Source organism: Phaethon aethereus (genome assembly GCF_964289735.1).
Source record: "Phaethon aethereus genome assembly, chromosome: 8".
In the NCBI taxonomy this organism is placed as follows: domain Eukaryota; kingdom Metazoa; phylum Chordata; class Aves; order Phaethontiformes; family Phaethontidae; genus Phaethon; species Phaethon aethereus.
The window spans coordinates 19,570,696-19,595,268 of record NC_138584.1 but is presented as its reverse complement, the minus strand read 5'-3'; the positions used below and the strand labels follow the sequence as shown (position 1 = coordinate 19,595,268).

The 24,573-nt window shown below is 37.9% G+C and overlaps 2 protein-coding genes across 2 annotated transcripts; one reads left to right on the top strand and one right to left on the bottom strand.

Annotated features, from left to right (window-relative positions):
- Window positions 1-368: 368 nt before the first annotated feature.
- Window positions 369-16,307, top strand: SPATA1 (spermatogenesis associated 1; the record flags this gene model as incomplete). Its single annotated transcript, XM_082003061.1, has 13 exons — window positions 369-404; window positions 1,296-1,402; window positions 4,840-4,957; window positions 7,089-7,142; window positions 7,241-7,571; window positions 7,686-7,934; window positions 9,687-9,810; window positions 9,961-10,021; window positions 11,010-11,127; window positions 11,910-12,035; window positions 13,844-14,013; window positions 15,263-15,361; window positions 16,200-16,307. 13 exons carry the CDS (start codon window positions 369-371, stop codon window positions 16,305-16,307), a joined length of 1,701 nt encoding a protein of 566 aa, XP_081859187.1.
- A 2,380-nt stretch (window positions 16,308-18,687) lies between these two features.
- On the bottom strand, window positions 18,688-24,318 carry CTBS (chitobiase; the record flags this gene model as incomplete). The annotated part of the gene is made up of 7 exons (XM_082003059.1): window positions 23,951-24,318; window positions 23,302-23,440; window positions 22,091-22,299; window positions 21,285-21,456; window positions 20,568-20,665; window positions 19,740-19,901; window positions 18,688-18,873 (listed from the first exon to the last, which is right to left on the bottom strand). The coding sequence occupies exons 1-7, from the start codon at window positions 24,080-24,082 to the stop codon at window positions 18,688-18,690; spliced, it is 1,098 nt and encodes a 365-aa protein (XP_081859185.1). The 5' UTR covers window positions 24,083-24,318.
- Between the last annotated feature and the right edge of the window lie 255 nt (window positions 24,319-24,573).

Sequence of the window (24,573 nt, the reverse complement as noted above, 5' to 3'; positions counted from 1 at the left end):
GATGGTACAATTGTGTAGCAAATTACATACAACCAAAGTATTTTTATGAAAGGAGAGAAAACGTTAAGAGGAAATACTCCAGGGCAGATCTCTCGGAGCTGCAGGGTTGTGATTTAGCAGCTCCCCCAGTTACTTAGGTGATACTTGTGTAGAAGGTGTGGTTGAATCTGTTCGCAGTTAGCTCGAAGTTTTCTGCCTCAGCACAGGAACAACTCTTCCATTTTCATAAATGGAAAGAAGAACAGTAAATGAAAATAAAGGATATTAATGGAGTAACTTCATGAAACTAATTCTTAAAGAATGTTTTGATCAAAAATAAACTTAGAAAGCCCACCTGGCATTCGCTGTGATCAAGTACAGGGAGCAACATGTCATTCAGTCAAATGAGACCTCGAACATCGCAGGTGAGAAATTTTGTACTTTTCCATAGAGGTTTTTTTAGATTTCACAAATTAAAAAAAAAATTAAAATAAGTTACACTGTACCTTTTTTAGGAGACCTGAGAGGGAAAAAACATGATTTTAACATAGTATATATAGAAAGCATTCTTTTCTAGTTTATATTTAGTAACAACAATTGCAGAAATATTTAATACAGCTTATTTGCATGGATTCTAGTTACAGGGAAGAGTATCGTCTTTGTCAATACCATCTGATTTTCACTGAAAATATCAATACCCAGACACTAACAGTCCCACAACTACCACAGGTTTGAAAATAATCTAAGTGAACCTTACTCAGAGCAGGTTTAATTGCTCTTGTTGCGGGCATTACCAGGAGCATTTATGTGCTTCCAAGGTAGCTAATATTATTACTGTTAGAAATATTTTGATTTTTTTTTTCTTGCTGGCTTAGTTTTGGTGCTGTTTGGATCAAGCTTTCTGGGCTTTGCATTTTTTATGAGGTGAACAAAAGTAGGATTTCAACTGAAGTATTCTTATAACTGTGACACGCTCCAGAGTATCAACGGGTTTTGGTAAGCTTTGTCCATTGCTGTCACAGCAACATACAGCAGCAGCACAGGCTCTTTTCTGTCATTCCCACTGTTGAGCTTGTCCTAATGTGACTTATTTTGATTGCCTGTCAGCTGGCATTCAATCACAAATTGTGCTACTCATCCCTGTTCTCACCATCTAGTCATCATTTTCAGATAGAGCCTCACTCTTCTAGCCCATGTGCTAACATCAAAGAAACCATTCCTGCCTCCAGAAATTGAAAGTCCACCTAAGCAAAACTATGCATATAGAAAAAAGGTTATAATATATTTACAGTTATGATCATCTGTTCTTTATTTAGTTGGTGGAGCTCCATGTTTTTTATGTCCCAGAAGAAGTGTGGAACTTCAAGCTGAATACAGTTCCTGTAGCTCTTACGAGCAAATTCATCTCAGCTGGATTTATAAGGTCAGTATAGTCTTAGGCTTTATGTACAGGGAAGGTCCTTTACATTGTCCTTCAGTCATTTAATCCATCTGTTGCTCTATAGAGCACAATTACATCTGTCAGAAGAGACTTGTTCTTTAATAATTTCTGGAGGGTGAGTGGTGCCCACGACCAGTCTTATCAGGCTTAGGTCCATTGCAGCCCTTGGTGTAGACCATTGAAATGCACTTCCAGAGCAGTGCTAGTATTTCTGCAGAATAATTTCTTCTGTAAAATCACAGTTTTATAGTCTTTCTGTCTCCTTGAACCTGATTATCAAAATCTTGAATTCTTTTTGGCAATGGGCCAGCTTCAAGACAGTGGCCTGATGAAGACAGGAGAGCCTATCAATTCCCAGGAACAGGGATATGACGATCTGAGCACTCTCAGTCCAAAGAAATAGCTTAAGCCATGTATCTCAAGCGAAAGCCTTACAGCCCATGCAACCACCAGCCTATCTTCTTTCTTCTTCAGTAGTATTTCTGAAAGGTTGCACCCAACACCATGTGCTTTGTGTGCTCTCAGGTAGCTACTTAGAGAACTTAGTGAAAGAACACCCTGGTTCCCAGTCCTAGGCCCAAGCCTGGCACAGAGAGTTGCAGCTTTAATCTTTCATAACTTTGAAAGTTCATTTTATACTCCTAAACATTTTACTCACAAAACCTGTGTGTATCTAGTGTCGTAAGAAGTTGTAGGAAAATCAAATAATGTGAAGATGAGTATTGAAACAGAGCTTTTACATGCACCTTGTCTGCTCCTGTGCAAAACCTGCCAATTCAGCTTAAACTGCAGGGAATATGGGTTTTAACTGACTTAAATTTAGGCTTAAGACTAAACTTAAGACAATATACTGTGTAGCTGAAAAGATTGACAGCAGTCAAGTATGAGCATGTAGGGCAGAACGTATTTATTCTCGCAGCTTCTTTTCATGAAAGGCTGCTCAAAACCAGAGGAAATAAGTGCACGTATCCATTTTGTTTGCTGTTCTAATTTCCAGCAGAGGTGCAAAATACACAGCTGGAGTGGTAACTTCAAATCGTTTCATGTGATTGGACATTTGTCATTGCCCTCTCTTCTCTAGTGTAAATTTATTTCGCTGAGGCATCAACTTAAGTGAGGATTCTCAGTGATTTCACTGGGTTTATATCTGTCTGGGTATTTGTTGTTTGCTAATGAGTCTTAAATAATTGCAAATTAATTATTCTATGGGTACTATGCAATGCTGCAGTACATTAGCACTAGCAATAACTAGCACCTGGCCAGTGTGTCACCATCTTTAAAAACAGAAAAATATTTTTAAAAACTTCTCTTCTTATAATCCAGGAGAGGGAACAGCAGCCTTGCAGGTATTAATGCTGTTTGGATGTTGTCGATAGCACTGTCCAGTCAGCTTGACAATCCTAGTACTGTCTGAGTCTGCTTAACAAATGATTCCTAGGTCTAAGTACAAGTCATTTCCATTAATCATGAAATTAGAGGAAAATATTAAGTGTGTAATTGTCTATGGCCCTGAGTTCTTGTTCCCATGAACTTGATTTCTCAGCCTCTGTGATCTTTTATTTATTCCTCATTCCTCACCACAGAAGCCATACTTTTGTTATTTCTAGATGAGATGGCTGCAGTGAACTCTAGTTTGCATTACTTTTAAAGGAACACCCTGAAGCAAATGACTCGGATGTGACTAGTCTTCTGCTAGCCAGTGGCAGCAAGTAAGAAATACATTATTATTTGTTCCTAGCAGCTGCACTGGCAAATAATTTTCAGATAAATTTCTATCCTATATCTCAGGATCTGTATACCTAGCTAATTTTCTCCAGTGATACATTGTAGTTACTTAGATGTTTTTCCTGCTGTTTGTAAATGCGTTAGATTTAGATTTCCTTGCTCATTTGGGCAGGCATTATAAGTGAAGGATGTGTAGTGTTAGAATTGCCGCTGAAAGAGCTTGCATTTATTGGGTTTCAGAAGACCATTCAAGGGGCATATCTTCTCTGAGACATCACCTTGAAAGAAATGATAGTGAATGACAGATATTTGAATTATAGATCATCTCTGTTCTCACATAAGACCTTGGAAGGATGTGTATTGAATTATATATCCATCTTCACATATTTCTTTATATATTTGAAATAAATGACATTAGGGCTAATATCTGCAGCAAGTGTGGGCAAAAAATGGCTGCGGAAGAAATAAACAGGAGCTAAATGTACAGGGACTGAGCAGTGTGGCGTAGGTGTGTTCACCCTGCAGACGCTGGTCTCCTCTGCTGCATGCCTGTGCTCCAAGGCAGATTTATGATCTTGAGGAGGGTCCTGTAAGTCCAGGGTGTTTGAAATAGTGCAAGGGAAGCGTTGTAACCTACTGAAGTACTGTGTTTATGAGATGAAACTGAGGGTGTTTTTACATACCTACGGTGTGAGATGAAGGCATATAGGGCTGTTTGAAAGTGCAAACAAACCCTGCCAGCTTAATGTTGAAGACCTGTCCAAAGTGAAGGGATGGCATGTTCTTGTCTATACTGGTTACTGAGAATGGCATGTGCTATCCGCCAAGCTATGTCTGTGCATTGCTTGAAGAGTGATAGCTGCCTGAATTTGTTCTCTGGTTTATTTTATATAGCAGCATAGGAGCAATTAGAATTGCTTATGTTGTGCTGCAGAGCTCTTGTGTGCCTCTTGCACATTTGGTTTTATTCTGTGGAGATAGTTTTTATTCTATAGTGATTTTTATTCTGAGCTTATTACTTCAATATTTACGTGGTTTCCAGTAGCACATTAAATGATGCAATTTGTATTTGCATCAGCTCTCTCATCCTCAAAGTATGGTGGAAAAGCTCACACTGCAGTGTTTGGTTTTGATTGAAAATACATTTGCATGTACACATGCACACACCCAACTTAAATTTGTGTTGGAGAAGACAAAATCAAAGGAATGTGCCTGCTACTTAAAGTGGACAATGATGAAGTCTCCTCTAGCCCTTAGTGCTTCAAGGGGTATGTTCTACAGTCCTGGACCAACCCCATGAAACTTCATCACCTATATGGAAATGCATGACTGTAGTTTCCAATGGTTTTGTTCTCCATCTGCAGATGAGCAAGAGCGTTCTGAAGGAGTTGTTTTCAAGTTGCAGCTACTTCCATATTCTCCCTCTGTATGGGGTTCCTAAAATATGAATATTGCTAGTTAATGTTATGACAGCCCTTGTAATTCAAATACCACAACCTGATACAATTTTCTGACTCTACCACCCCAAGACTCTCTGGCATATATGTAAGTAGGTTTAGTTCTAGGACATAGTTCCCATTTTTGGTCATTCTGTCCATGCAGGCCAGCATGTATATAGTATTATCTTCCCCCTCTTACTAACTAGCCATCGTTATTTGATCTTACAGATGTATTAATGAATAACAACATTCTAGGGTGTCTCCTCACATCACATTAAGAGTGCTACGGGAACAGCTTGGGGACTACCTGGGTGGAGTTGCAGTTGCAGATAAATTCAAGTTTTTAAAATGCATTGGGAAAAAACTAGCAGTGGTAAGTTAATTTTTTTTTCTTTAGTGCTCTTCTTCTTTACAGTGTAAACCACAGATTTCATTCCTGCAGATTAGATAATATCACAAGAAAATAGAGATAACTTTAGGAGCACTGTTAGCATTTGTTTTTGAACATGCTGGAGCATAAGGTCTTGTCAGAGCACATCTACTTCCCCAAATACAAAGGAACAGCTGGACAGGTATATTAGAAACATCCTTTAAAGCATCAAATTTAAATAGTTGCCCTCCAGTCAAAAGATGCAAGTTTTGATAAGTCAGTGGGCTAAATATGACAAATCTGGTTGCATTAAAAAATAATCCCCCTAAGGTCATTATTACCAGTACATGGTTGGGAATATGGCAGTTGAAGAATTTGCAATGGAAGATAAGTCAGAGTTCCTCTAATGGTTCGTGCTGTGACTACCCAAAAGCCTTTAAAAGATCAGTCTCTGAATGAAAACTTCTCTGGATGTACATTTGTGTTCCACTAATGAGTCCAGTAATACAGCCTGAGATGTATGTAATCAAAAACCTACGTCTCTAAATCATAACTGATCCTCACATTGATTCTATATATATTTATATTTTACAAACTATAGCTAAAGATTAAATAAACTTGCAAATCAATCCAACTGAAAGTTTGTTCTTGTAATCCACAAAGACTTAAGTCATGTACATAAGTATGGAATACTTTTTTCGCCTCTCATTTCACCTGTTTCTCACAGATTTGGAAATTAATTACAAGCTGGAAATTTGGTGCTGTTTTTTATTTCATTTGCAGTTGAGTTATCACTAAGATTAGTCACACAGAAGACTAGAATAAATACTAAGTAATGTGCAAAAACTAGGTGGAAAAACATGAAGGGAAACTGAAAGACTATGACACAATCTAAATCTGAAAATGTGCATATGTCTTCAAAGACAAAGGTCTTTTTAACTGGATGATAATAAGTAAGATGGTATATTTACTTCCCCACTGATAGTTCTGAGATAGAAGAAGAAATTTTCCATCTTCCTTTAGAATGTCAGGAAATTAATAAAATATTTTAGTTTAATAGAGAATTAAAAGTATCAGTAGGTACAAGTGAAGATTTTTAGTGACAAATTAAAGATGTAATTTTAATTTGGGGTATTTACTGTTGCTTGATGTTTAACTTTATAAAAAAGTGTAAAGCAATAAACCCACTAACTTGTTTATTTGTTGTTTAGGGTCATGGTAACCTTCCTGAATTACATCTAAATGATCAAATATTTGTTGAGTGTGGTTCCCCGCCCCCCCCCCCCTCAGTCTTCTGTTTCACAACAGCAACAATGTAAGCAGAGCTAAGAGCTGTGCCCTACTTGCAAGTAAAGGCCTTTAAATGAAAAATAAACATAAAGCAAAATCGTGTTAATTTGCTCTTCCTTTTCTTGCATATAGCCTGTGTTTCTAATATGAATCAATGGCATTGCCTGGCTGTCACTGAGACTAGAATTTGGCCCCATGTTTAGTTCAGTTTCATTAGTTAGATGTAAGCTCAGATTTCTTTTTTTTTTTTTTTCTTTTCTGTTGGAGCACATCTTTCAAACATACATTGATTATCTTAGACTTTGTTTTTAGGATGACTGTTGAAATCTGGAAGTGTATATCACACAAAGAATATAAAGACAAACAATAAATACAAGAAGACATAGGACAGTAATAGATTTTTTAAATATGTATACATTAAATATTTTGCAGTATTGTATCAGCTGAATAGAGAAAATTATGTGAGATCCAGCACTTCTATTCAGATGCAGCTTGAAGCAATTTTTGCTAAAAAAAGTCGAAGACCTTCTTCTGTTGGATCAGGTGCTTTGAACCATAAGTGAAAGTGCTAAGGATAAAAAATATTATTCAGTACATCCATGCACTTTTGTGGGTCTGATTGAGATTTTGAAAAATAGACAAAATAAAGTTTCGGTACCACATCAGAAAATAGAATAGTAGTCTATGTTCCTTCTTCCCTACGAGACCATTGCAGAAGATAGTACTGGTTATGAAAAAATGTAGTATGTAAATACGATGGTAGAATACAGAAATTATGTGATATGCAACATTAGGGATAAAAAAGTATTTTTATTGGTTACACTTCCATTCTTTATCTTCCAAGGTGAAAGCAAAGCAAGAAACAGAACTGGAACTGAAGTCATTTGCTCCTCCCTATGTAGGTATTGAATGGCTTTTAAGGTATCATTTTCAGAAACTTTTTACATCATCCATTTCCCCTTTTGTCCTGTCTGATGAATATACTGCATATTTTAGGCACTTTATCCTGAATTATATTTATTACCTGGAGTGGAATACTTTGAAGATGTTTATCCATTATCATCATCAACTCAACAAAGACATCACTTTAATGCAGAAGCTAGTAGGTTTGGTCATGGATCAAAATTGTCCAGTCTTCCCCAACAAAAATCTGAAAAAAGCAAACAAGTTTTAGAAAGCATACAAAACAGTCATCAGCTAGAAAATCGGGAAGTGCACAGTCCTGTGGAATGGGGTGAAAAAGAACCTGATGCAGTTTTGCACAGAAAACATAAGCAAGACCATAACAACAGGATTCAAGAAAAACAGATCCAGTTTAGAGGAAAAGGTAAGTTTAACCAATGTAGTGAAGGAGGATGATGAAGGAGGAAAAGAATAAATATTACTGTTAACATTTACAATAAAATAATATTTCTGTTTTCTAATATCAATTACTGTGCAGATCAAAGTGGATCCAGTGGATCTCTCTTCACACCAAGTAACTCATATCCTGCAGATTGTGAGTCTGGAAAGCGTAATACGGTATTACAGACCTCTCAGCAAAATCATCTCAGCCAAGATCAAAAAGAGTGTAACACTCCTAAGTGGAATGACAAAGGCAAAGGAATTGCTCTAACTCTTCATGTAAACCACAGTGATGAACAAGACCAGAATAACCAAACACCTCAAAATCACATTAAATATCAAAAGGGTACAACTGTTCATTATCATATTTTTGCTAAAACATGTGTTTTAGAAAGTTGGCAGAGTAAAGCTAAGTTTTAAGAAATTTATAGTTAAAGCACGAGTTGGAATATTGCTAGTAGAACAGTATTCTAATTTTTAAAATAATAATAATGTCATTCAAAAAGCTGTAGTCTTACTTTGGATTAGTCCTTCTTTATCACTGTGTACTGATATAGGGAAAACCACTATAGCTGATTCATTTGTCTAATCATACGGAAAAAAATTACTAAGCAGCTACTGTAAAGATGGAGAATAATGATCCCATAATTCAACACCAATTTTAAATGAAAAAAAATCTTGTTTTTTCGTCAGCTTCATACATATCATCAGTATATCAGGGAAAGCGTTTATTCATTTCAACATTAATTGTCATCTTATCTGTGGCTACATTACTACCAAGCAGGAAGGGTTTCCTCCTCTCTCTCCCATATAATGTTTATTTATATGCTATTGAACTGTGGCAGTCCTAAAACTGAGAGGTGAGAGAACTCTTTGAGAAGATTACAGTAAAAATAGTACAAAAATATGGAGGGGTTTAAAGCACACATTAACTAGCCAACAGTTCTGTGCCAAAATAGAAAATGTTGTTTGGAAGAGATCTGTTAACTACTACTTCCTTTAAAATGGGGTATCTTATGGATACTGAGGGCCATTAAGTCCCTGAATGGTTCTATAATGTTCCTAATATTCCTAAATTTTTAGTGATTACAAAGAAAGAAATCACTGGCACATTTCAATTGTATTTGAATGACTACTGCTATATTAGCATCAAAATTATAACAATTGTTTTTGAGGAAATACTGTTGAAAGACAAGTCATATATATGCGCAGAATTTTACAGTTAATGAAAAAAGTTGACCTTTATTCTAGTGCAAATTTTTAATGAGTAATTATTAAAAGAGGCAATATTCAATTTTTCATAGATATGGGTACCTTATAGATTACAGTTACAATGTTTTTTCTGGATACTTGCCCAGTATTTTCTGGATACTTTATTACTTTGAGTAATAAAACAAAAATTTGGATATTGTATTTTTTGAGACATGTCTGGAGGATGTATTAGAAAAGGCTTTCAGGGGTGACTTTTCAGCAATTTCAGTTTCCAATCATAATCTGTCAAAAATAGCTTTCTCCCTCCATCATCACGTTAATTGATATTAACTATAAGACCACTTAATATACAAATATATATGTAAATACATAGCTAAAAGTTTTCCATAACTTTATTTTGAATGCTGAAGGATGTAGGATTTTGTAGTAGTAAAATCTTGTCAGCAATTTCATTTTGAAATATTTATTTTATATATTTTAAAGCAGATAACATTTATTCATTAACATTTAAATGCAAAACATTTTGCTCTCTCTTTCTTTGCTGGCTCCCGTTTGTAGAGTATCTTCAGTCTCTGAAAGCCAGAAAGTGTTAGATACAGAATTAGTTTAGGGAAGGTGAAATAATTAAGTGGTTTCCTTATCTGTGATAATGTTTCTTGTACTCGTTACCAGAATTAGTTAGATACAAATTTGCAAAACAAAAATACTTTTTTCTTTATTTCTTTCATTATTCACATGGCATTTCCAAACCCCAAAGATAACATTATTTATTGGATTGATTCACTGAATTTCTAATAAAGGTGGAAAGTCCAGGCATTGACAGTCAAAACAGCCTAAATTTTGTGAGTGTGATCTATATATTTTGATCATCGCTATCCTGTCATAGAACTAATAAATGTGGAAAATGACCACCAAAAAGATACCAAACTAAGAGGAGAAAGAACACTGGATGCTGGAATTCCTAAAATAATGGCAGACCAAACCACAGAGTATGTATGCAAAAAACAAAGGTTAGTAAATAATGATTCTGCTAAAATAATAGATAATATTAATTCATAGCTAGAAACTTATTTTATAGACTTCAAATAAATGAAAGAAAGTGTGGAAAAAACTCATTTCGTTACATGAATTTTCACTTGCTGCTTTGATTTTATCTTTAGCTTGCAGCAATACAGAACTAGCAAGTCTATAGCTGATCCTGGTAAAAAACTGGATGATCAGGTGTGTTTTTCAAGTTAACATATTCGTAGTAATCTTGAGCAATAAATGTAGTCCTCCACTTAGAAATAGTCTAATTTTATAAGACAGGTAACTCATTAGAAATATGAAATACTCAAATGTAGATTTGTGAGTAATTGAGAAAAGTTAATTCATGCACTGCTATTTAGCAGATTTGCTAATGAAAAATCAGTTGTATTTCCAAACAATGAAATAATCAGAAGTTACACCTCTGGTTATAATTTATCAGGAACTACATATGCAATAACCATCTCAGTCTTATTAATGTTAGCTGATTTTTTTTTTACAGTTTCTTGACAGTAACATTTTATTGTTTTTACTGGTGACATTTTTATAATTTCATATTTCCTATGGGATAAATTTGTCTTCTCTCAAGCCAAAAAAACTATAAAAACTATAAAATCCTTTAAAACATGGATGTGACACAGTCATAGTATCAGAATAAGAACATATTTAGGAAGACTTGGCACCCACATGCAATCATACAGCATAATAGCCATCACTGTTAACTGTCACCTGTGAGCTCTTGTGCAGAAGTGATTGTAGTGGGGTCTTACGAAAATAATAATTAAATTGAAAATCTGCTATTATAAATTTTAGCTTAGAAATTGGCAGTCCAGGCTTTGTAAGCAATGAGCGAGATGGCCGTTTTAAGGCCCATTATTCCTGGTCTTGCATGGGAGTGTCAGTAATTATGGACATGGATAAGAACAATTAGCAATAGTCCATGTTTTTGTCTGCATGTTCTCTGTGATGTAAGTGTTCAGTGTCTTCTGTGTTCTGATTTTATGTTTTATTTGCAGAGGTCCAGCTGTTTGTAATTTAGTAATCGTTTGTACTGGTAACAGAATAAAAAAATCTTACATGCAGAATTCAAAATCAGCCCTCCCATTCATTCAGGGCATATGACTAATGTAACTATTCTGAATTATGAGTTATGTACTTACAGTTGTGTCTTTTGACTCTACAGGCAGATGAAAACAAGCAAAATCATCTTACTTGTCCAAGAGAATATACTTTACCTCCTAGTCCACCTTTTCTGGCGCTTTCTGTAAATCCAGCTCAAGTTCCTGCAATTCAGGCAGCAAGTGAGTATAAGATTCCAAGAAATTGCAGGCAAGTGAACATTTAATCAAGAAGGAGTAGTTAATGAAGACAGAAATACCTATACCTACTTTATGAAAGAATTTGTACATATATTCATTCACAGTATTGTTACAAATTTTAATTTGTGGTTGGAAAATTCCAGGCCTTTATAATTGCATAGAGCATGGCAGGTTCCCAGTGCTAGAAAACTCATCTTACGGACTTGGGGATGGAAGGGGAAGAGGAGGTCGGTCAAATGAAATACTGCTAGCTCAAGTGAGAATGTAGCAAAGAAAACCACTAGTAGTATTGCGGAGGATCCTCCACTAGTGAGAAGATAAGGGATTGACCTATTGTTGCAAAGTAGTGAACGTCTATCTTGCCTATGACCAGCTGGAGTTTAAGGAAAGGTTTTGCTACAGTTTATATCACACAGTATTTTGAGCAGGAAATAGTCTTTTGGAGGCTTTTTCAAATGTATGCAGTGAATATAGGTATCTTTAATATATAGTTTTAGTGATACATTGTCTAGGCATATAAAAGTGTGTTTACTTGTTTGTGTGTGTGTCTGAATGCCTGGATGCATGCTGTATTTCTCACTTTTTTCTAATACACCAGCCATTCTTAAAAGTTAGAGATAGTTTATTAAAATAGAAAAATTTCTCCTGCCTGTTCTGACAGAGCTTTTGGTGTGATTTATGATGGGTGCATTACAAAAATCTTGATTGATCCTTCCGACTTACAGTATCCAGATGCTTGCTAAGTATAATTATAATATCTTTAGAAAACAAGATGGTAGAACAGTTGCAGCAAATGAAGAAAGACAGAAGGCGCACGGAAAAAACTAGAGAAGAACTGATCAAAAAAGCTAAAGGGCTACTGGAACAAAATAAGCTGAGGAGATACCACGGTACACTTTTAATTTATTTTGGAATTTGGAACGAGTGAGAAATGACACTAAAACCAATGTGAAAATTTTGTCTCCTTGTCAGTGAGCTTACGGAGGGAGCAGTTTGCTAACCAATAGCTCCGAGAAGGCTCATCTCTATAACAGCATGCTGGAAAGATTCAGTGTTTCCTTCCACTTTTTTGTGGCAGTCTTATAAATCTAAAAATATCCTGGCTTTTATAAACCATTCAAGTTGTGTCCCATGTACGTACAGTGCCCAGAGAGCTATCGCAGGCCACTGTGCTGTTTGAGGGCCAGGGCAGCTGACATATTCTAAACCTGCCTTTAGCTGGTGCTTACAGAGTTTTTTACTGTGTTGATAGGGCTTCTAGTCAAATTGCCAGTGTAATACTCTTTGTTCCTCCTATCTAATGTGCCTAAGTTTATGCCCTGGAAGTTACAAGCCTGTCATGACAAGCTTGACAACCCTTGTTTTTTAACAAGGTAAAAGCTCATTGAAATCCCAAATTTTCTTTGTAAAATTATTTTCAAGTTTATACTTCAACAATCCTCACTGTTACATTCCAGTTATAGAGAGATGAGGTTTAGTCACTTTGATGTTCTGAGAGCATTCTCAGCTAAATCACTAGGAGTCTCAACTATTATTAGTAGCTTTGTTGGAAGGAGAAGACAAGCCAATTCTTTCAGTTATTCTCTAAGGGCACTCTGCAGCATGGTGAAGTTGTATTTTAAAAAAAACAAACTTGGGTACTTAAAGCAGTGAATCTGTAGTAGCATGGAGCTGCAAGGCAAGCTAATTCACCCGGCTGAGATAAGCCCTAAATGGCTCCTGCATTGTCTTAAATTATGTTATCCAGTTAGGTAAAATAAGGGTTATTTCACAAGGATTCAAACAGCTTCTGCAGGTTCTTTAAGAAGTGTTGCTACCTCTGAATTATTTTTATCAATCATCAGACCTGTAGAGTTTCATAGGTAAGTGCATTTGCAAACATGTTTCTTCACAAGGTATGAAGGGAAGAGCATATTCAGTAGGTAGCGTGATCCAGCCTATATTTAATATCCTCCTAAGATTGCCGTGCTGACAGTCACTCTCAGTAACGTACCATACAGTCCTCCAACAGCTGGGTTCTTTTTGGTAAGTTTCCGAGAAGCAGTTGTCCTGATTTACTGAAATATGCCTTGAAAGAAGGAATCTTTTAAGACCCTTTGCAGACTAGTCGAAGTATGTGGCCATAAGACTGCTGCACTACACAAGGGGAAGTTTATGTACCAGCTGTTGATAGCACATTAGCAACATAGGAGGAATTGTAGTTAAGTGCAAAGGTAAGTAACTGTTTCCCATAATCTTGGGACTTCTGTATAAAACAAAGCTGTACAAAAGCTCTGTCCCTGCAGAGCTCAAATTTTGCATAAATCTATACTGCTAAATATTCTGCTACAGTAAAGCTGTGGACTTCAGACTGTGGTAAGCATACCAGTCTTCACAGGTCTGGAGCACTTACTGTGTACGTGAAACCTGCAGAACAGCCAGGCTGAATTAAACTTTGGTTTTGGACCTTGTGTTCTATCTCAGTGGATAGATAGAGCCTTTTGTTGCAGGTAGTTGTGTGAAAATTCAGTTGTATTTATAGTGAATGTCATTTTAATTAAGATTTTCACTGACAGCTTTTTTTAGAGAAACCTTTTGCCACGTTTTAATGTGTGCATTGGCCAACTGAATCTTGTGAGACCAGTTAGTTATTACTGTCTTCAATAGACCTTACGATGAGGTCAACAAGACCAAAGCATATTATTGTTTTCTTGTGTAGTTCGTGAGGAATGGAAAAAGAAGTACTTTGAAACTAAGAAAGCGACTGTTTCACTGGAGGATGCTTTAAACAAACTGCGACAAGATTTAGAGCTTTGCCACCAGAAATTACTCTTGCAATTGGAAGCCAGAGACAGCCGAAAGCAACCTAACAATATGACAAACTCCAAGGTATTTGCTTGTATTATTTAATCTATTTGCACAGCCTTTTTTTTTTTTTATAAAATATGAATTAAAGTAACAAATTCATCACCAACCAATGACTTGTAAACTAGCTTTAACAGCTAAATATCCCTCAATGATCTGAGGTATATAATTACTTCAGTCAATTCTTCTCAAAAAGACTGAAGAAGTGCTTGAGTCCGAGCATTTGATTCTTTCTGCTTTGTGTTTGTACAACATGCTACGTGCAGTGCTGTGGCTGGCCTCAGTCAGGCAGGAGGAGCTGGGCTCTGGGGACCAGATCCTGCTGTTGCTGGTTTGCCCTCTTCCACCAGCTTTGTCCTCACTGGTGACTCAACCCAACGATACGGTGATTCCTCAGTAGCCCCCAACTAGTCTGATGGCCGTGGCTGTTTTTTTCTTGTATGACTGTATACTTTTCCATGCTTTCTCAGTGGTCTGAGCCAGGGTTACACCGCTGTGCAGTGTCAGAGCTGGAACTTGGACCCTTTTACAGAGGCAGCTACACCCCAGGGTGGGGAGAAGCTTACAGCAGGAGCTTGGTGATGAGAGGCTACAGATACCACTTAATGACTTCTTGTATGGGCAACTTTATCGCATCACTTGCTTCAGCTGGCACTTCAACAGCATTTTTAAAGAGCTGGAACATCAAGAGATTACCACCACCCCTCAGTTTTGCTGACTTCAAGGGACCATGGCTGACTTACATGAGCCAAGTATCAGAACCTACCTTTTGAAAACATTAATTTTAGTTTTACAGGTTAATTCAAAGACAGACCCACCCACAGCTACTGCTGAAATCATGTGCTGTATAACCAGGAATTTATTTGCACTAAACATCACATGAGTGTAGCAATCTCATCAATAAACATATTGTGACAAAGTGGTGCTAAGTCTGTTAGAGGGAAAAAATATTATTTGAAGTATGTCTTTTTATTGTAAATGGGGAGTAGCCATAAAAGATAATTGCAAAACAATGTGCTATTACTCAGGAGATCTGATCTGGATCTTAACTTCCCAAAGTAATAGGGAGTGGAAGAACCTCTGCACCCAGCTGAAGGGAGCTGCAGTCTCTACAAACCAGAGACAGCCCAGCATGCATTAAGGACTGGAGGAAAGCAGAGGAGTTGGAAAGAGTTCAGAGGATTGTTTTGGAGTGGTGAAGTAACACCCAATGAATGAACAGATGCACTAACTCTGCATGTCATGTTTTGTTGTTGTTGTTTGTTTCATATAGAATTACACAATCGTCCGGATTACTACAGTGCAGCATGAACTCGATCAACTGAGGAGGAAGCTGGATGATACAAAAATGAAACTCATAATAGAAATTAAGGTACACTGCCTTTTAATTAAAACAGTCAAAATGTTACTGTGTATAAAAATACTTAGATCTTCCCAAACATTAAATGATGTAAATATTTGCTAAACAGTGCTTGTTTTATGCTGTTAGTTTTATGGTGTTAGTTATCGTTGTAACTTAATCACTTTAGCCAAATTACTCCAGAAGACCAGATTATTAGATGATTTTGAATGTATAGCATTCAGGCATTTAGCTTACATAGTTCCTTGGAAGTCTAAGCTTCCCAATCTCTTTCATAAAATTACCATTTCACTCTAAAAGTAATGGAAGGAACATACGTGGGTGAGGCACTGGTCACTAGTAGACTATGGCTAAGAAAAAAAAAGTTGTATAAAGAAAAAAAAAAAAGAGAATGGATCTCCAAGCAGACAGGAGTCCTCTTGATCTGCTTTATTCCATACCAGTGCTGCCTATGGCTCCCTTTGGAAGGAAATGGTGGTACAGGCCTTCACCTTGGATAGCTTTTCAGCTTTGAGTGCTTGAAATAGGAGTCCTCTACATCACAAAGATTGCCCCTGTTTACTGGGTAATCTAGGGTGGATGTACCCGTTATGCCTCCTCCATTGTATAACAAGGAGTGGAAAGAACAATGAATTTCACAGCTGTCTCTTAAAAACACGAAGGTGAAGTACAAAACAAAGTAGTGCTAGAACTAGGCTATCCAATTAGACATGTAAAATTTTAAAGATGAAAGATGTATCCTGTATTCAGCCATCCTGTATAAAACTCAATCTTAGTTATATAAAAACCCGTATGCATGTCAACTCCACCTTCCTTAAATCACAGTTCCTTAAATTAGTTTTTTCTGCAGATGAGAAAGCAGGCAATATCTGATTTACGAGCACTGAGAGCAGAACTGACGCAGAAGAAGATTCATTCAGCTTTAATTCTCCAGAAAGTCAGGAATTTAAGAGGATGACATGACTTGAACAACTGTAAAGTCTTCAGAAGCTCTGTAATGTATATAGAAGCTCAGAATTTCAGAGCATTTGTTTGTATATTCTTGAAATTATCTTGTAAAGACATCAACTCTATAAATGTAGAATTTGTATACTAGGCTACTGAGGTACTACAGCTCACTTCTTTTGAAATCTCATTCTTACTATAAGATTAGTCAGCTGCTTAAACATACAGTTTAACCTAGTAACATGTCTAAAACAAAGCAAAGTTATTTTAAAAGTGCAAATTAGTGAATTGTGTAACATCACATTAGTATGCTGATGTTCTTTCATTTAAAAAATACCTACTAAGCAAATAAACCTATAATCTATAACCTCCTGCCCCATGGACATTAACCTTCTTCAATAGTTAGTGGAAGATGTAAGCTTTGTCTTGGACAAGCTGTAATGATGATCCTGGTCCTACTTACAGTATTGCATACTCTGTTTTTCTTTAAGTTCAAGCTCATGCATGTGCTTAGATAACAATTCTCTGAAAGAGTAATCAGAAAGCTCTTCATAGTAATTTTTTCTAGCTCTCCTGCTTGCTTCTTTGCAGTCCCAGATGTTAGTACATATTGTAAAGATTTAACAAAGATTTTAGTGCTGAAGTATTACATTAAGACACAAGATCAGGCACTTAGCTACTCAAAAATCTGAACCCAAATTAAAAAGTAAAAAATATTAACCCATGATTCTTGACTGCTACAGGAAAAAGAGTTTTATTATAAAGTCCTCTGGCCTTCAGTTAGGATTTGGTAGCTCAGATCAGCTGCTCAAGAAGACCTCTCAATTTCACAAATATCTATCTATCTATCTCACAGTATTTTAGCATATGAATACAAATAGTAATATAAATTCTGAAGTAGCTATATGTCAAATTAAATGTAACCGTTTCTCCTAAAACTGACAGATCAGATTCTAGTGTAGAGCCCTCTGATTTTCCAAGGGATTTTTTTTTTTATGTGAGAGCAGTAGGTTTTACCTTCTGCTTTCCATCCCCTGTAGTATCAAGCAGTCAGACACTCATGTGAAGTCTTCTAGTCTTCTCCTCAGTAGCCATTATGGTAGTGCTGCTATTCCATGGTGTTTTCCCAGTATAACTATTTAGCAAGGGAAAAACCAAACAAAACCAAAAAAACCACCCCACAACTGACTACATATATCTAATTAAATAAATGGTTTAATTAATGGAGTCACTTAAGCAGGGCACAGTTGCACTTTAATCTGGTTGTGAAACAGTTCTGAGAAGCAGAGAAGCAGTGTGGGCTGTAAGCTGTGTAACAAGTAAAGCGTAAACAGGCAACACGGTTTACCAACCTCAGTGAAGACAGCATTTTATTTAACAAAAAAAATCCTGTAAATACCAGCCAATCTTTCCATGACTACAGATATATTACAAAGCTACACAATTTCTCTAGGTAAATTACTTTATGAAAAGTATAAGCTAGGAAGAAAATATAACCTCATTTTTTCAGAGGTTACACCACATAAAAACAAACAACAGGCTACCGAATGAATCTTAAAGGGTGTAGAAAAATACATGTGCAGTTCATTAAATAAGCTTCTGAGTTTTAGTTTTCAGGAAGTAAAGAATTTTGAAATGGACAAAAACATCATCCAAGTCCTCTCCATATTAATGCTTCCTCTTCAAGATAAGATTTTTGGCTTTTGAAACTAAGGAATTTACATGATGCATAAACACAGTAAAACTGTATTTTCAGTTACTGAATACTCCTTTCTAACAACAAGTCTGATTGATTGATTGATAAAAATCTTAATGGCAACTACTTCATGTTACATAATTTCTCCAGTCTATGAAATATTTTAATCTCTAGAAGAGTAACCAAGTACAAACGCAAGCTGCATGTAATCAATAATCTGTCTCTCCAGTGTTCTGTGTTTACTCTGATTCAAAAGTGACTGACTTTGCTAAAATGTAGGTTGGGGTGGGAAGTCAGAAAGCTGAGACTGCACCATGTGGCCACAGAATGAGTACTTTCTGCACCAGGCAGCCTTAGCAGAGGACCATTATTAGATTAGACTGCTCCTGTAAATCCACTTGGTCTTACTTGTTAGCAGATACACACTGGGTTCAAGCTTTAACCAACTTACGGTAGCTGTTGAAAATGAATAAGATGAGCAGATAAGTCTTTTTAAAAAAAACACTGCTAAAGCATCATTGGAACTTTTTGAAGAATGAAAATGGCTTTGCATACAAAACAACAAGATGAATCTGGCTAGTTATCAAAGTTTTTTGTAATCATAGTATATTTATATAAAGTCGAAAGCTATAATAGTATAAGTCATAACAAAAAAGTACCAATTTTCATCATTCTAAATCAAGTGTTCACATAATTCTTACAGTGTCAGGGCTTGCCACATTGCTTCAGTTTGCTGTTCCGCTACGGTTTCCCTGGAATAGTCAAGACTATTTCCATTCCACATGCCAATGCCCTTTAAACCTCGACGTTTCACATACGCTGCTTTTAGAGAGATGCTGTGCGGGTCATCATACCATACTTGGTGGAAGCGACCAAGCGAATCCTAGGAAAACATTTAAACACTAGTGTCAGTATCTACCTATCTATATAAACATGATACATTAAAGTTCATCAAGTTTTCATAAATTTGCTGTGGAATGCAGTGAAAAGTATAATTAAAAACTCAAATAAACAAGCTATGTAGATTTACATAATGATACTTCCCTGATTTACAAATTGTTTTTCAAACAGGACAATTAAAAATTTTAAGTCAAATACTTGGCTATTTTTTTACTTGTCGAATCTAAGTTATGTTAGATGAAAAGACTTAGCTAATTTGTATTTTAATAATTTTTAAAAATACAGCTAAAATCTTAGTTAGAGATTAAGTGCTTTTTTCAACAATAAACAGTTTTAGAAGAGGTTGTAAAATTTTGTCAAAGTTATGCTGCTTTTACCTGGTCATTGCTTACAATACCATTTAAATCATCTACATGTGAAACTTACAATTATGTCTAAAGAAACAAGATGAAATGCATACTGTGTTGTTCACCTAAGCACAATCATTCATGGACTCTTTCACCATGTCTATGTAGAACATGCATGCAGGCCACTGGGTTAGAAAAACTTAACAGCATCTCAGAATCTGTTTTAGTTTAAATCAGTCATCAACTCATAAAATACAACAATGAAGGATGGAGCCACAGGATTTCTTTGTGCCAAAACATCCTTTTTGACATGATACAATCTCTCAAGAAAACGGCAAAGTGATAAAAATCTTTATTATTCCTGTAGTCTTCATTCACTACTACATGAAAAAAAGAAATATAAAACACAAATGGAAGAATCTAACCCTGAAAACTTCATAGTCAAAGAACTATGGTTCATGAATGTTTACTCTGCAACATGGTCTTTTATAGAGACACTTACCTTGTATTCATAAAATGGAGATTTCTGTACCTCATCCCACAGCACCCCTGAAAGAGAACTGTTCACCTGCTTCATTATTGCTCCATAGGGGACCTGACGCCCTGCAGCATCACTGCAAGGAGCCCCACGGAAAGGTACTTTGGAAAGGGAACAAACGTGATCCTGAAAAAAAAGCAGAAGGTATGAGTTTCATGTTACATAGATTTATTGAACTCCAAAATACAGTACAACCAAGAAAAAAGTCACGAAAGGCACTGGCATCTCAAAAATGCCAAATCTTCAAGTATCTGTGGCAGACGTGCTATTTGTAGACAAAAGTAGCTTAAAACAGTTAAATTTTGTTTATTCTCTAGTAATACAGGATTGGATGGACATCATTCATCTTACACAGTTGTCTTATCTTTCCCACTTTCACTTCACTCCACGATTTATCCATAAACTGCTATACTTTAACAGTCATAGGTTTCTATGGTTTGTTGCACCTAGTCTTTACACAGTGAGCTTAGTGACTACGCTGAGAAGGCAGATACAAGTGTTGTGGTGCCTTTGGACATCATCTCTTCTCGTGCAGATAACATCTATAGCTCCTTAGTCAAACATAGTATCATGGGGTTCAGGTTCCCTAGGGAGAGATAAAATACCTTGTTTGGTAACACTGCTCATCAGTTATCAGCCAAGCAAAAATCGCTTGTCTTGAGCCCCAGCATTATGCTCTTATCCATCAGACCACAGTATTTCCTAATCCAAAAACAGAATCACCAAAATCTAGCTGCCTCCTTCCAAGAAAAAAATAGCAGGAAGATTGCAAATGAATAATCTTCATCTTACCTTAGATAGATTTTGGCAGACATAGTCATAGCCATACCAGGGGACACCCATCACAAGTTTCTTAGGATCAATGCCCATAGTTATGTACTCTTCATATCCTAGTTTTGAAGGAAATAGAAAAGAAGATGCATTACTGCATTTTCCCATGCTTATTTATATATATTTTAATAATAAGTTATATACTAAATTAATAATAAATAATATATATTTATTCTTAGAACTAAACTACAGACAGAGCCAATACAGGACTTCCATGATTCCCAGACAGAGGCTAAGGTGCAAGCTCTTCTTTACCTCCCACCTGCACACTCCTACACTTGCTCTGTTCAGAGCCTAGTAACTGCTCTAGTTGCTCACACTTAAAACCAGCTGCCCACAGCAGCAGTTCACAAGGATGAGAGACCAATGTTGCAGGTTCTTTGCAAGCCCAGGCAGACACCATTGCTTTGGGTGCTGTCTGTCATTCTAACACTGTTCTTCACAATCGTGAGGGATAGACAATTACTTTACAAGTAACAACACACGACTACTAAAGGTCTATCCATTGTGTCGTAACGATCTGAGATACTCTTTTCACATTAGGACAACGCATATTTGAGCATGCTCGAAAGCCTTAATACAACCAAAAAACTTGTCTAAGAAAAGGCAATCTTCTTCTATCTATTCATGTGAACAAGTGCAAGTGTTCTGACTCCTGAGGAGGTGTTCTGTCCTCACCAACTAAAGTCTGCAGGTAAGGAGCATTGGCTTTTGCAATACAGTCTGTCCAGATCTGGCTCTGTTCGTCATATGACATCACAAATAAGAAGTCACAGGCATCTGCAATCCCAGTGTAGTTGTAGCACCTTTTATCTATGCATGCTGGAGACCAAGCCACATCAAATGTTACCTGAAGGAAAAATGCACATTAGTATCATGTATGGCACTTAGCTGCTCTGGTTTTCTCTTTGAAAAAAAGCTATAACTTCTAAAGACAGTATTTCCCAAACGATGCACAGTGTTTAACACATGGTGATACTAATGAACTACAGGAGAAGCTGCACAGCTCATAAAACAAACATTAGGCAATAAACAGTGAGTGCCCCTATTAGTGAATTCAAAACACCAAAGAAATTAAAATACAACATGAAAACCATCTGATAAAAATATGAAGCATAATGCAAATCCTTAAAACTTTAGTGATGGGTTTCCCAAAGCATTATCAGGCTTTTGCACCAGAAGGCTGTATTTGCCCTGCATTCAAAGATTAATTAAGCCATACTAATAACTGCCAGCTCACACACGGCAATAACATTGTATATACAAATCTCAGTGAAGCCCTCCTTCCATTTAAATTCATACAGGTCAAAAAAAGTGATGATGATAGCATATCACAGCTAACATTCATAATTAACCATTCATGAGATTATCATGCTTTAGATCTGCACAATTCTTTTCATAGTCATATACTAAACAGCATTCTCAAAAATCCCTGCATTTCATAAAGTTAAACTTAATGTTTGTGTAAAGAACAGTATTATTACCTGTGATCCTGGAATTTCTCTGTGAAAAGCATCTGTAGTTTCTTTAACAAGCGCTGTTAATGCATAATACTCAGGGGAGGTTTCATTAACCTCTTGCTCTATATCTATGTTAATTCCATCCATATACTGTCTTTTTGCAAGGTCCACTTGTTGGGATATCCATGCTGCTCTTTTAGCAGGATCAACAATTTCCATCAGAGGTACATCACCTAGACAATAGGCCTTCAAGAGTTAATTCGTATTTGCACCACAGTAATAGTAAGGAGCAAAGGTTTGTCTGTACTAAACCAACTAACATAACCACAAAATAAAAACTCCCCACACCCATGCTGGTAAAATAAAATGAAGTTAACTTTTTTTCCCCAAGCATAATTTTGAGAACGCACTCAAGAAGAGCTTACCAAGCTTCTGTGAGACAAAGGTGCTTAAAATCAAGTTTCTTTTGGATTTTTTCCCTATAATTTTAATCTCCTTACTTCTACTTAATTTTTTAGCCACTGTAACCTTTCTTGAAGTCAATTTACTTCCTGTATTTCCAGGGAGCCAGAGGGTCTGTGTCTTACTGTTTCAATAAACATACTTTTACATTTAATCTTTGTTGTTTTCCGCATTGTGGTCTTGGACTACCTTTTTGCCTCAACAGAGCCAAAATTTGATTACAGCATGATCAACAAGACAGACTTTGCCTTTCTAACCAGCATTTATACCTACAAAGAGTATTCATGTTTTAAAACTCAACCACTCCCTAATACAGAGGGATTTATTTAAATGAAAAATACTAAAAATTACTTGCAGTCCTTTCCTTTACCCTGTCTTTCACGTATCGTGCATAACATCGAGAACACAAACCCAAACACACAGCTACTACCGGCCTTTCCTTCCTTCCTCCCTGTTTTCCCATAGCTGTGACGTTCCCTGTTAGAGAACTTTTATTTCGATGTCACTGGAATGGTTTTGCTATTACTGTGACAGAAGCCACTGCTTCTGTCAGCCACAGGGTATTTCTTTTTAATACCCTGCATACCAGCATGTGCAAAATGTTGAGGTATTATAGCCCTGTGTGCATCATCCCCTTATTAATTAATCCTTTTACTTATTTTTAATATTTCGCATACAAGTAAACATGAAATGTCAAGGTATTACAGCCCTGTGTACATTAAGTTCTCGTTCATGTTTCACATAAACACCCACATTTTCGCAACATAACCAACCTTTCAGTACTATCCTGGAGCCTTTAGAGTGAGCATACCTCATGAGGTCAGGATCATACTTTCCGAAAGCTGCCACAGTTGTAATTTTTGACCAGTCGTAGGATTTCCAGGTTTCCTTTCCCACATCGAACACGAAGACCTGGAAAAGGGGTAAAAAGCACCCTCATTAGCTCCCAACACTTCTCAGCACGATGATTATTTTCCACGTCCCTCTTAAAAAAGGGTACATGACTTGTGTCCCTGGTAACCAGCTTGCCTGGTGGCTTCTCTGCGCTCCGCCAGCTTGCAGGGACGGCGGCCCCGGGCTGCGGCCCCGCTGCCGGGCCGGGAGGGGCCGAGGGTTACCGCAGCGGTGGGCGACCCTCCACCCCGCCGCGGGGCAGCAGTCTGCAAAGCCAAACTCGTCACAACCCCGGCATTTCCCAGTAAATCACGTGCACTTCCCCCCCCCCCCAAAAAATCTGTTCGACTCCCACGCAGACAACTGACATAAGGCAATACGGCAGCGGCGCACGGTATGTTTTAACACGCTGCCAGCCGGCAGCGCCGCGCCTCTGCGGGCCGCTCTCCCCGGCCTTCGCCACGTCCCGGGGCCGCCGGACCGGGCCGGGCTGGGCTGGGGGTCCCAGGGTCGCCGCGGGACGCGCACCTCGAAGCCGCCGGTGCCCGTGACGGGGTGGCAGAGGCGCGGGTCCTGGCAGGGGCACGCGGCGGCGGCGGGGTCGCCCAGCAGCTGCAGGAGGCCGAGCAGCAGCAACCACCGCCCCCACGGCCGCCCCATGGCGGGCCGCCGCTTCCGCCTCGGGACCGGCGGTGCCGGCGGGCGGGGCGCCGGCCCGGCCGTGGAGCTCCGCCCCGCAGCCGGCGGGTCAGCGCCGCGGGGAGACGCCGCTGGGGCCCCGCCGAGGGACGGGGGTGAGCCCGGGCCGGTCTCCCGGCGTCAGGGCCGGGCCGGGGCCTTCCCGGTGGTGTGGCCGTGGGCGGCCCATGGTACCCCGGGCCCACGGGCGGCCAACCCTCAGGTAACCACTTGCTCAGAGAGAAATGGCCTTGACTGACCGCTTTTACAGAGCAACGGTTTATTAAAAGATCAAACCCGGTGAAGGGTGTCCAGAATTATTTTCAAGATCTCAAAACAACTCGAGAAAATAGATCTCCTGAAGGGGACAGGGCCCTATCCTCACTGTCCAAGCCAGCCATGTCCGCAGGGTCCAGAGGCTGTCCAGGCTGACGGTGAAACCCAGAAACGAGTGGATCCGGTCAAGCGGGGCA